Source organism: Halyomorpha halys, unplaced genomic scaffold, assembly GCF_000696795.3.
Source record: "Halyomorpha halys isolate HHAL.00 unplaced genomic scaffold, Hhal_1.1 Scaffold819.1, whole genome shotgun sequence".
NCBI classification, from domain to species: Eukaryota; Metazoa; Arthropoda; class Insecta; order Hemiptera; family Pentatomidae; genus Halyomorpha; species Halyomorpha halys.
Genome location: NW_027106888.1, coordinates 42,927 through 57,259, shown reverse-complemented (window position 1 = coordinate 57,259; position 14,333 = coordinate 42,927). Strand labels below are relative to the sequence as shown.

Sequence of the window (14,333 nt, the reverse complement as noted above, 5' to 3'; positions counted from 1 at the left end):
ATAGTGTAAAATTTAGTATTTGTTTGTTAGATCCTTTACTAAAGCTTAGAATGATTTGATTAGTTTACAAGAGATGTTCTTTTCCCACTAGATATGGAGAACTGGTCCACAGTATTTACCTTATAAATCATTTGGAATGCAATTACTTTGTAAGACATGTATTCAATAATACAATTTAATTGCAATCTTGAAATTCTGATGATTTCTGAATGGACAAAATAATAAGCAGTTAGTCATCAACTGTGAGACTTAAGGTATTTGTTATGAATTTCTAAAGATAACCAAAAGAAAATCATCTCACATTAGGGATACTTTATATCGAATACAATATAAATACAAAACAACAAATAATAGTAAATAATTGAGAAAGATAAATTTCAAGATCCGATTATGATTGAAGTCAGTAGGAGCAGGAACACATGAAGAATAAAATATTTTATGGGCTTGATACCTTTTCTGTTGTCATTAAAAAACAGACTATTGCTGTCAATGCTCTATTCTTCCAGAGTTGTAAAACATCTACTTCATACACAAGATCAACTTATTTTTGTTATATCAATATAACAAAAATATGTTAAATCAAGTCTTCTAATGTACTAAATCATAAAGAACCACTAGACAAACTTTTCATCCTCTATCTCCAAATATCAATAAAGGAAAATAATTTTTAAAAAACAGTCACTTTTATAACAAACATTATTATAGTTCTTCAATTTATTTTAAATTCTCCCAACAATAAACTAATTAGTTTTGGAAGTGATTATTAAAACAATGAAAAAATTTAATAAAATGACCTAAACCAACTGAAAATAACTATTTAAACTAAAAGTCATTTTACAGGACTCAACTGTTCAAGATATAAATCATAGCGATTTGACTGATAAAAAGAAATAATGAAAAAACAAACAACACAAATATATGAATTTTTCATATTCAACAAGTAAAGCTACATTAGAGCTCAGCATAATTACAAATATATTAAAAATCATTTTTATACAAAAATTTGTACTAAGATAGGGAAATACAAAATAAAATGTACAATATGAAAATCTGACATTCCCATAATGCAAAGAAATATAGAATATATATAAATACTTACATATTCACAAATTTATAAAATTCTTAAGGATGTATGACATACAATGCTACACTGTACACTTTTACAATAAGGAAATATTAATTATTGCATTATTTCATATTGAGTGTGAGCAATATATATACACACACACGCGTGTGTGTGTGTGTGAGTGTATACATAAACACACACTCATGTAACACACGAAAGAAAGGAAATTTTCTATTCTATCCACTTGTACAAGCTATATACAAAAAGATAAGGTTGTGAACAGACTATAAATATGAAACAGCAAAGCAGTTTTGAAATATCATGAACCAATCAGAACCAGAATCACAATTATTTCAAAACAGATACTGTGGAAAGACAAACAACTTAATGATTTTCAGGTTGTTTAAAAACTAAAAAAAAAATAAATAAAATAAAAAATTTACCCTTTGATTTTCCTTATAGCCAGATTTAAAGACTTTTCAGCTAAGGCTGCAATTATTGATTTGAATGTAATAATTTTAAACAATAGGAAAAGAAGGAATCCCTCCAATATTAAAATTTTCTTCAAGATGGTTCTGCCAGACAGAAATTAAATTTTAATTTACATAAAAAACTGGTTTCCTACAGAAAATAAATAACTGCTTCAATTTACAATATTAATGATTCAATATTTTTATTAACTCATAGTAAAGATATAATTAAAGAAGTCAAATCTGATTTCATCACATTACTTGATAACTATGAATACTTGATTAACATTCAACTGGAATACTGGCATTAACTGAATTCACTAAAATTATTAGCTAAAACTCCTTAGCTAAATAAATTTTTCAATATTAAACATAAATTCAGCAATGAATGATAATTACAAAAATTATTTAAGGAGACTTAAAAAAATCTCTTATCTTGAATCATAAAATAACAATTCATCATGAAGCGCTCCAAAGATGAATAATTTCAGTTATATAAACATCTCTTTTAAATATATTCTTTACTGGATTTAAAAGGATCTATTAACACTGGAGAGAGGTAAAAATTTTAAATACTAATAAAAATTCATGTTTCATTTTAATTAAATTATTTTTTTAAGGCATTAAACCAATGAATTCTTATGTTATTTTTATAAAATATGAAGTAGATATTAAACTTGAGACCTGTAAGGCTACTTGAAATAAATATACAATGTAATATCAATTAATATTGTTTTTGTTACATATGGTATTTTTTAAAAATATACCACAACTCAGGTGCTCAAAGAATGAATTTTTTGAAAATAAATATAATACTTCATAGAACATTTTACTACAAGAGTTTCCATAATTTAACAACAGAAGATAATTAAAACAAAAAGATATATTTTATACAAAACTGGAGGAAAGACCACTATTATAAAAACATCATATTGAGGATTCGAAAGGTAACCATTAAAAATTTGTCATAAGATAAAAAGGGATTCCATTCCTTAACAGAAGAAATGCACAATAATTTCATAAAATAGGTAAACCAATATTGAAAAAAATTTTAAAAACATTGTTATATGCATTAATTAACAATAAAATGGGCATATAAATTATGAACTTAAGTACAACAAAATAAATAAACTCAAAAATTTCATTAAATAATACTTTCTCCACCAAGCCATAAATATTTACTATTTGAAACCACAGCACGCATCATTCTTTACAAATTACTATTATTTATCAATATGATTATTACAGTTCATGACAAATTTGATGGTATATAGAATGATTTTTTAAAAATAATGAAACGATTAAAAGTGTGCCCTTAATTGAATCAGTTCACTAAAATCAGAACACAATAAAATAAAATTTAAAAATAAATTATAATTTAATTTTTTTTACTATACATCACACATTTTATTTTATTGTTCATTATCTTTTGTGCATAAAAATTTTCAATGAAACTAGAAATATTTATGTTATTTATAAAATTTACAAATATATACACAGAGACACACTTTTGAAAACCAATGACCATAAATATCACAATAGTCTTATTTTTATTTAACCTAAATATATACAAGTAAACCTAGATGCAATGGAAACACATCCTTAAACATGTTACTTCCCTACAAACAAGAATTATATAAAAAGAAGAAAAAAATTAACTCAACAGTGAAATGTTAACACTGAACATCTTTTTGGAGTAAAGTCAAATGACAGCATTTTAACCCTTCGTAGTTTTGCAGTCTATAATGCATAAAAAAAAAAGAAAAAAAAAAAGATCAATAATTCTAGTAAAAATAGTTGAAATTATGCTTCCCTCTACAAGGAAAACAAAAACCTGAAAACCAAACAAGGAAAATTTTGGGAATATAAAATATTGTACAAACTAAAAACAAAATATTAAACATAATTGAACTGGGAGTTGACTGAAATTTTTTTTATTACAAACTTTTCTGAAAAATTTAATAAAATTCTGACATTAAAAGAAATTATAATAATTGTTTTATAGAATATCTCAGACCAAAAAACAACTATAAACCCAAATACCAGTGATTGCAATCAACAAGCAGCTAATTATGTTGATTTTGTTTTTATGGAAACTCCTTAGCTCAAGGGTTTAAATGACAACTTGGAATGTTTTATAAATCAAACTGGTTAGTAGTTTCATTGGTATTTGCTCAACGACACAAGGCATCATACTCCCCCTCCATTTCAGGACTTAATTAATAAAAATTTATCATATTATGAATATTTAAGCAAGAATCTCTGACAGTTTGGTAAAAAAGTAAGAAAAACCTAAGATAGATAAATAAAAAGTAGAAATGCGAAAAATGTAGCTTAATGTGGACACCCAATTTCAATTTAGAAACTGAAAGCTTTTAAAGAACAATGTATAGGTGATGTGATTAATGATGCTTTATCTCTTATATTTTACCTCCTTTATCGATTGAAATTAATTAAAAACTTACATTTAACACTTGGAAATATATGTAAGAAAAAATTGCAATGCATGCTTAACAGGGTTTAATTTTTAAATTTGAAATTATTTAAAGCATTTCAGGAAATTACCAGCAATTTTTGTAATATACAAAATTAGTATCTCTCTGCCAACTGGAAGACATTCTATTACAAATCTCCAAAAGAAATGTCAGTGCCCAACTCACAAACCAATACAAAACTAACTCATGGAGTCTGAAAAATACCAATTTACTTTTCTGTGCGTGTATGTGTGTGTATATATATATATATATATATATATACACACACACACACACACATATACACCTTGTTTTCCATTTTCATTAATTTAATCATACTCATGATTATAAAAATTGAATAAATCCCAAGTAAAAAACACCCTTTAGCTAACAAAATCATACTCTAAACATATGAAGTAAGCACCACATAATTAATTTCTATTTGTAATTTCAAATATTTACAAGACTAAGTTGCTATAAGATAGTGAACTTTGATGGTAAATATTAAGTACATTACCAGTTTAAAAATCTGCTTTGTACTTGCTTAGATGTAAGGAATTCACAACCTTTGTTAATATATTTTTAATGTGTGTATGTTTGTGTATAACATATTTTTTTTCAATTATATTTTATATTTTATCCTTGCAAATTTGTAAAAGGAAATAGAAACAAAAATATGACTATTATAAAGATTTGCGATTATAGAAGAGCAAAAACTCAGTAAGACACAAAATAATTTTTAAAATCCCTTTGAAAAATTCTAATCACAAAGCTATGGGTATCTGCAAAAACAACTCATTGTCATAAGGATTTACTACAATCAAACTTTAGACAAAATAATTTTCATAATGAATAAAATATTATTTTTAGTGATAATCAAAGCATTACATTCATTGCTACAAATATACAACACAGAGCAATAATAATGAGATCATCAGTGTTTTTGTTTAGTCCATTTTAATTTTTTTAGTTTGAAATTTCTTAAAATATGTTACAAATGCAACTTTCAATGAAAAAAAAAAAATTGTAAGTAATAAATATTGTACACAAAAAAAAAAATTAGTGCCCAGTTGATGATCAATGAAATTCCAAAGTTTGAACATGAAATTAAGGATTATCTAATCAAATTATTCACTGAATTGAAGAAAAAAAAAATTAGTACCCAATTGATGATCAACAAAATTCTAAAGTTGGAACATGAAATCAAGAACTATTTAATCGAATGCCTCACTTCACCTCATAAGATAATGGCAAAACTCTTCCAGTAAAATAAACCTAAATTATTAGAAATAACAAATTAGGAAACCATCAAAATTCAATAACTTAATTTATTAATGTATACAATCATAAAATATACATTAATCGGGGGGAGAAAATCAAGGGAACATAAGTTGAATAATTAAGTGGAAAACAATTGTTGGTGAAAGGTAAATCCTGCACATGGATTTAAGAAATTCCAAAAATAGAATAATAGACCAATAGTCAGAAACTAGTTTTATACTTTCCAATATGGTATAATGCAACATGGTATCGTCATAGCATTCTTGAATAAAAACAAATAAAAGTTGGGATGATGAATTGCAAACAACTTTAAACATTAAGCTATATATCATAAATTATATTCCTTATAATATGAATAGCATTAGTAAAACTGACCCATCCATTAAATAAATAAAAACTTGAGATAATATTTTTCAACAAACTTTAAACATAAAGCTGTATCACATGAATTGCATTCCATATAATACGAATAGATTCAGAAAAAACTGACCCATCCGTTAAATAAACAAAAAGTTGGGATAATTTTAACTTTAAACATAAGGCTATATCTTATGAATTATATTCCTTTTAATATAAACAGAATCAGTGATAAACTAACACAACCATTATATAAACAAAACAAAACATCCATTAAACGCATGAGAGTAATAATTAATCACAATGTATTTTGCTAAGCTATCATTGAGCAAAAGCTAGAACAGAAGAGCAGTGATAATAAGTGTATTCAATAGTAAAAAAAGGTAATGCTCTTGAGAAAAGAAGGCAGTATCTAGTTGAACAATCTTGACATCTGAACCACAAACATACACACTAAATACAATGCTGTCTAGATAACTAGACATCTTTTTTCTTCTTACCCATTTAAGTATATACTTTATAAAATACTAACATGGTTTATTAACAACTATTAGGCTTCGCTTTTTAAAACATGAAATATTGAGCAATTACTGAATAAAAAAAATAGCTTCACCAACAATATAATTAAAAAAACGGTTTACTTATAGAACTATCTTTCTTAGTACCGAAAGTTCGACTTTGGTCTTGATTTCAGTTGGGCATTTTAGGGATATGATGTATCCAATCCCTGCAAATAAAGCAAAAAAAAATTGTAAACCAAATTAAATAACATATTTCTAAAAATTTCAATATATAATACACTGATAATCATTTATTTAAAAATAAGATAAGAATCAGATGAGGCAAGAAGATCTGAGAATTAATAATAATAACAAAAAACAAGCTATAAAAATAAAATAAAATTTGAAAAAATTAATTGATGGTTCTTAGGGCATCTACACTCTAAATCAGCTATACTCAACCTGGGGCTCGCCGGTCTTTTCAAGTTAGCCCATCTGGTGTTACTTTATTTTAAACAGTTTTGAATTGCGCGGCTATAAGAAAAGGTGAGAGCGCGCTAAGTAAATTGGTCCTAAACAAAACTATCACGTGGCGTTGTGCAAAGCTATTATCGATACAGTAATTTCCCGTAATATAGGGCAATTTATTTTATAATTTACAACAGACATCTTATTATATCACGGCAACCCATCATTTTGGAATTTTCGAAAATACGGCAAACCAAGAGTTTGGATTAGCAGGTGTGTTGTATTGGCCATTTATAGTTCACTATTGAGCAAGCTAGGCCGATTTTCTACAATTAATTAAGTATTGAGGAAGAATATTAGGTACAAAAAATTTAAATATGTAAAATTTTAACCATCAATAAACTATAATATTTAGATTATTTTACCAGGTCAATAAATGGAGTTGATACTAAACCATGTCAATAAGTGGACCTGATCCAAAAGTTTTTCATAACAGTAAATAGTTCATTAATTTTGAATTTTTTTTTTTAACACCTAAATAATTGGAATTAAACTACTGCTTGTGACCACGGACACTGCAATGTATTTTACACACCTAGAAATAACAAAAAAATGTTAAAATATACCTAATGAATCCATTGATATTTGTTTAATTCAATTTGAAACAATCCCGAAAACCTAAGAAATCATTACCTATTTTTTTTTTTTTTTGCGGCCTGTGACACCATGACTAACACGCGTTTATGACCCCTATCAAAAAAAGGTTGAGTACTACTGATCTTAATCATATGCTCGAATAATATATTAGAAGAAAATTTTCAATAATTTTTAAGTTATAGATAATAACAATAATATAAAACAAAAGATCCTGGCTGAAGATTATCACAGCACAGAGATTTTGAAAACAGATAATATAAGGCAATGACATAGGACAACAGATAACATAGTATAAGATAACAGATCCAGGATGAAGATGACCACAGCACAGAGTTTTAAAACATATAAAAGCATGCCAGTTGACTGTCATGCCTAAAGACAAATGCCTCAGATGAAATACCAGGTGACCATCCTGCCAAAAAACGTAGCACTCGACTAACATTGTGTAACTCATCTGCCCCATATTTACCGATATATGAAAATTATAGAAAGAGGAAATGCTGAAAACATAAACAATTTTTAATCCCAATTTCTTTATATTACTTCTTTTTAACACACAAGGTTTAACCAGCAATTAGAAATATAACACAAAATGGGAATTTTGCATCTATAATTTCTTACATGACAAAATGAGCTCCTGGAATGTGATAAGCAATTTATGCTTGATTTAATTCATGCAGACTTAAGTTACTACTAAAACATATTTTTAAAAAATAACGTAATACCTAAGTTGGTGGAAACACAAATCATGTTTTCCAATTATTCATGGTATGTCTTGTGTTAGGCGAAGGAATCATATCTAATAAATATTGTCTTTGAATATCAGCAGCTTGTCTCTGTAATTCAACAATATTTGCAGCTGCTGCTGCAACTGGAACTTTTCCTCCAGCAGCTTGAGCCATTGCAAATTGATACTGATATAGCAATGGAGAGAAAGGTATCATGTGAGCAGGTAATGGTTGATGTTGAGGTAAACCTAAAAAAAAAAGTAGGAATTAGTTCCAGGATCATATAGAATCAGTGAAACACTTTTATACTCCCACTATACTAGTGGGAGTATAAAAAAGAATAACCTTACTTTAAAGTCATGATTTAGGGACAGGTGACATTTTGAGAAAGAAAAGAGAGTTAATATAATGGGTGTTTCTAGGCAACATAATTGAAGTTAAATATTAGCATCCACTCAGAAAATCAGAAACAGAAAAGTTGTAAGAAACACATTGTGTCCCATCATCCAAAGACCTTTCTTTCATGTGCTGCAGATCATCATGAAATTGTTGAACATGATATACATTTGTCCACAGTGAATGTCATTTTTTTTAAAAAAAAAATGCAAAAGTTTATGACACCTTATTTTTCAGAACACATACAGACAGAAATAGGCTTTCTCACGATGCTGCATACTCGGCTTTTTCCACAACTTGAGAACCAGATCTAAATGTTGTAACTGAATCATAGAACAGGTAATAATTTAGTAGCAAGTAGGGTGGGGAGGGGAACAAAAGGAATCTTTGCTAACCCAAACGGACACCAAAGGGACGATAATAAAAGAAGTTTGTAAAGATTTTTTAACTAAAATTTAAAACAATAACATGAAATTCTTTGAAAAGAAAATATAGCATACAAACTAGAGAACTTCATAAAACTTATAACTATTACAAATTTATTACTAAGTTTAAATAAAAGAAAAGAAAAAATAAATAAAAAGACATAATTTTAATCAAAATAATAAATTATTCTTGGAAATAAAAATAAAAACTTAAGTAAACTGAGCTCATGAGACAAATATTTTCATTTGTGAAAAAAATAAAAGAATCGTCTTAATATCTCTGTGGGTGACTGCAAGATGGGGGCCCCTACAATGGATAAAAAGCTTCTTGTCCTCATGGTTGACAAGCCAAAGTTGAAGACATATGTCCACCAGCCATGCCGTGGTGAATAAAATGACAGATTTGGCTAGACTGCTGGATACTAATAATGTATCAGGAGATAAGTATGTCTGAGCTGGTGAATATACACAATAGGGATATTCATATTGTGTTAAATGTAAAATGTTTTACCATGTTAAATATTATAAGTATAGGATTGTGAGCAGCCCTATTTAAAGTCATTTTAAATGTAAAATGCATGAGAGCTTCTAGCAGATTTTCTGAGCAACTTGTTTTATAACTTTTCCTCCCAAAACTTTATGTCATTGTTTACTTTTAAGTTTTGATTAAGGTAATTTATTACAACATGCCTGAATTGAATGAAAAGAGGAAGTTGTGTAAACGTTTGGCTGTCGAGTACCTTGTTTATCTTATAACTTGTGAGGAAGAGAATCAAGAGAGCTAATTGACAACTGTCATTACATCATTATTAATGTCATCCATTGCTTTATTAGTTTTAAAAACATCCAAAACAATACAAACAATCAGAACAAAAACTACGAGCAAGTAACCTAACACAAAAACAAACAAAAAGGTGACAAACTAGTCTGTTGCATGACGTCATTCTCCATTTAACAGACCTAGTAACAGACTCTCAACCATGTTAAATGTTATATCGTTTCAACATGTTCAACTAAACATCATGAATACCCTTAATATCTATGACCATAAGGTATCATTTATACCTCTACAATATAAATAATAGCTGAGTACATAATTAACATAATAAATTCCATTTATTCATTTTATTAAATGTTAGTTAATTAATTATTAAAGTATATGTTGTTCGCAACATCAGCAAATTTAACATTTTTTAAATGTTAAGCATTTCATCCTTGTTTTGTAGAATATTTCCTTCAGTAAATATACTATTTTTAAAATTAGGTCATTCAATTGTACATACTGTACAATAATAATTGATTATTGTAGTACAATAATAATTGATTATTGTAGTACAATAATCAAATTAAAAACAGATATGCTGTAAACACATACAACTAAATAAATTAGTCTCATAAATGAATTCTGAGGGGTAACCGCAAAAAAAACTATGTTCATTCATTTGCCTTTTTTATGCACATGTGCGTAGCCATAAAACACAAGAAAGAATAGTTCGAGGACGATGGCCGAAAATTCTTCAGAAATATTAAGAACACAAGAGTGAGTTTCCATCCAAGAAAAAGGTTCTTTAGAGACAGGAATGACAATTTCCTAGGCGATGAAGGAGAAATTTTGGAGAAATAGGCATGTCATTTTCAGATCTTGGGAGGGTCACAAAATGGGATAACAAGAAAGTACTGGAGCTTTATTATCAACACATAAGGTGACAAAGACATAAAGGAGGAAGAGATAATTGAAATCATCACCCAGGTTAAACATAATAAAGCACCAATGCTAGATGAAATACAAAATCCAATGAAGGACAGGAGGTAGGGAAAGATGTCTACAATATCATTTATGATAAATATTTTAAGAATGGCAGAAGGATAAAAGGCCCTAATAAGCCCAATTTGTAAAAATCTGGTGTGGTGCGCCCATACACTACTTTCACTTAATTATTTTATTCATTGATAAGCAGAATTCAACCAAAACAATGAATCACTGCATCATTTCTTCATGAATTTCGGACAAGCCTATGATCCCATCAAAAGGGAAAAAAATGTATGAGCGCCTGGAGAGGCTAAGAACTCCTAAGAAATAAATCCGATTGATCAAAATAATAAACTAGTGCTCATAGTATAGCACTATTAAAAGGAAGGATCTCATGAAACTTCAATGTTGGAAGAGGCTTCAGATAATGGGATCCCCTACCAATAGTGCTAATCAACCTTGTTTTAGAAGCATCCATCAGGAAAATAAAAAACAAATGGTGGAGGTACACGGTAAAATTGGATGATGCAGCATTTAGCATACATCAATGATATATTCTTAACAGCATGGACTGTACCACCACTTTCAGAAGCACTAGAATTTTCTCAGGGTAGAGATCTGGGTCTAGAAATTAATGCAAACCAAAGTATAAACATGTGGACATCAAGAGCAAGTCAGATAGCTGAGGAAGAAAAGTAAATAGTGATTTGGAACTTCAAGAGTTTTGAAGAATTCAAGTACCTAAGCAGTTTAATTATGAACGAGAACAGAATAAAAAGGATATAATGGTAACTAGCTGCAAGAAACCACTGTATGTTCAGTAAACAGAAAATTTTGAGAGCCAAAAGTTTATCCAGAAAGGCAAAATGCCTCTTGTATAATACTATTAAAGAACAACAAAGACTTATAAATGCAAAACATGGTCCCCGATCAAAAAAAGCAAAAGGATCCTTCAGGTATGACAGAGGAAGATACTTAGTAAAATTTATGGGCTGATGTAAGTGGAGGATCAATGAAGCATAAGAACTAACCAAAAGCTATGGGACCTATATGATGAACAAGACATAGTGAGAATAAGTTAAGGACGCAAGTACGAGTGCACCTGCAATGATAAAGCCCAGACCTGAGTCAGCATACACATCCAGTCAGTAGTCAGTAGCTATACATATTAGTTCCGTTATTCTCTATAGTAACAGTTTATAATTAAGTGATAATTATTGTTAATTGTATCAATTTTTCTAATAAACAATTTTTTTAAACCAATTATTGAGGCCGTTATCGTAATTGGAACAGGGACGGCATTAACCAAAATTAATCGAACTATACGTTTCATCAAGATTAGGATCTATCACCCCGAAGTTCCTCACCTGTGAAGATTTGGAATCAGGCCTACCTTACGAGGATTACCTACTTCAATTCTTCAGATCTTGAACGAGACGAACGACCTTGGCAGGACTCACTGACCTCAGGTATCCAGCTCAAAGACAGGATCTACCACCCCGGAGATCTACTAACAGCGTTCTCAATAATTGTAAGTTTAATTAAGTTAAATATTTTTTTTTTGAATTTTTATGTCTGATTTGCTAAAAGAAGCTCGTATATATGGACGATATAATCGTATTTTCAGAAAACTACGACGAGCATTGGAAACACCTAGAGATCGTACTAAAGAAACTGGAAAAGCACAGTCTAAAAATACAAATTGACAAAACGGAATTTTGCAAAAAGGAGCATCTTTTTTTGGGACACATTATTAGTGAAAGAGGAATAGAACCTAACCCGGAAAAAATATTAGCAGTCAAAGAATTTAAATTACCCAAAACGGAAAAGGAAATTAAAAGCTTCCTAGGACTCACAGGGTTCTACACGAAAATGATCCCAAATTACGCGAAAATTGCATCTCCTATGACAAAATGCCTTAGAAAAGAACAAAAAGACATCAACCCCGACTCATATAAAGAAGCCTTTGAAAAATTAAAATTATTAGTATGTAACAGCCCTATCCTACAAATACCAGACTTCAATGAGGATTTCTATTTGACAACTGACGCAAGCAATTATGCTATTGGCGTGGTTTTAGCACAAAGAAAAAACAACAAGGAATTACCAGTATGCTTTGCTTCAAGGACACTAAACAAAGCAGAACAAAATTATTCCACAACCGAAAAAGAATGCCTAGCCATTATATGGGCATGCAATCATTTTAGACCATACCTATATGGAAGGAAATTTATCATTTATTCAGACCACAAACCTCTAGAATATCTAAAGACGTGTAAAACCCAAAATGCACGGTTAATCAGGTGGAAACTACTATTGGAAGACTTTGAATACGACATCAAGTACATCGAGGGAAAGGCAAACAAAGTTGCCGACCATTTATCTAGATATCCAATAAGAGAAAGAAAAATAGAAGAACCAGAATTTGACATTTTCCTTACGGAAACCAGACCATTGAACTATTCTCAGGAAATCACAGATCTAATGAGAGAAATGAATATTGAAGAACAAAATGAAAACATTGAAGAACAAAATGAAAGTACGGACGAACAAACTGAAGAAAATAATGAGAATTATGATAATATATCCTTAGCAACACAACACTCGCAAGACTCTTCACATAACAGAATACTAATTGTCGATGACAACACTAAACCGATTAACATAGAGAAATACCAAATAATAATAAAAAAAGGACACTCCGACATTAAGACAGAAAAGCTATTTACTAATAAGATATGAACTACAATCGAGTTTACATGGCCTTACCATGAAAAAGACACAGACATAGAAACAAAATTTATGGAAATCCTTAGACCTAGTTTAACATACGGAATATACAGTTCACCCACATCAAACTCTATAGAAAGCGAAAACAATTGGTACGACGGACTATTTAACAAAATCGTAACTTTAATTGGGGAAAAATTTCCAACAAACAGAATCAAACGATACCTCAAACTCTTACCAGACGTAAAGGATACTAACGATCAGAAATCACTCATTTTGGACTACCACATAGCGAAGACATATCATAGAGGAATAAAAGAGACTTACTCAGTCTTGAGAACTAGATTTCACTGGCCTAACACGAGAGACCGCATAACGGACATAATAAATAACTGTGACATATGTAATAAAGGAAAATATGACAGAAGACCAATTAGACAAAAATTTCTATTAACACCAACACCAGAAAAACCTTTTACAGATTTAATGATTGACACCATACACATGTCTACATACTACATTTATTTAATCATAGATGTATTCTCAAAAAGAATCTTTGCACGTTATACAACTAATTACAATGCAATAGAAACAATAAACACCTTGAAAAAATATTTAGTTTACTTTCCGAAACCAAAAACAATTTCGTGTGACAACGGACTTGAATTCGACAACAATCTCTTTAAAGACTTCGCCAAATACCACAACATCAATTTACACTATACAACACCTAACCACCCGAATTCGTTAGGACTATTGAATCGCGCAAGCTCATCACTTTTAGAAACCCTTCGACTCATAAACATAGACAATAAAACAGACGGAGAAGAAACAAAACTTGAACAAGCAATCATCGCACATAATAACTCATTAAATCAAGCTCTAAAAATGGCACCCAACGAAATTACTTTTGGCATAACTAACGAAATATTTAACGAAACACCAGAAATCCAAGAACACTTGATTCAAGACTATCATGAAAAGATGAAAAAACTCCACGGAACAATTAAGGCAAACATCGAGCAGAACAA

General features: G+C 29.4%; 1 protein-coding gene across 2 annotated transcripts in view; it reads right to left on the bottom strand.

Annotated features, from left to right (window-relative positions):
• Positions 1-297: 297 nt before the first annotated feature.
• simj (simjang) overlaps positions 298-14,333 on the bottom strand; it is a 33,799-nt gene continuing 19,763 nt past the window's right edge. The window contains exons 10-11 of one of the 2 annotated variants that reach the window (XM_014429758.3): positions 7,999-8,249; positions 298-6,375 (exon numbers count right to left, since the gene is read on the bottom strand). In XM_014429758.3, the coding sequence (XP_014285244.1) occupies positions 8,020-8,249 (230 nt within the window). In that variant the 3' untranslated portion in view covers positions 298-6,375; positions 7,999-8,019. The remainder of the gene's footprint in view (positions 6,376-7,998; positions 8,250-14,333) is intronic. The other variant, XM_067045206.1, reaches the window with a different exon arrangement.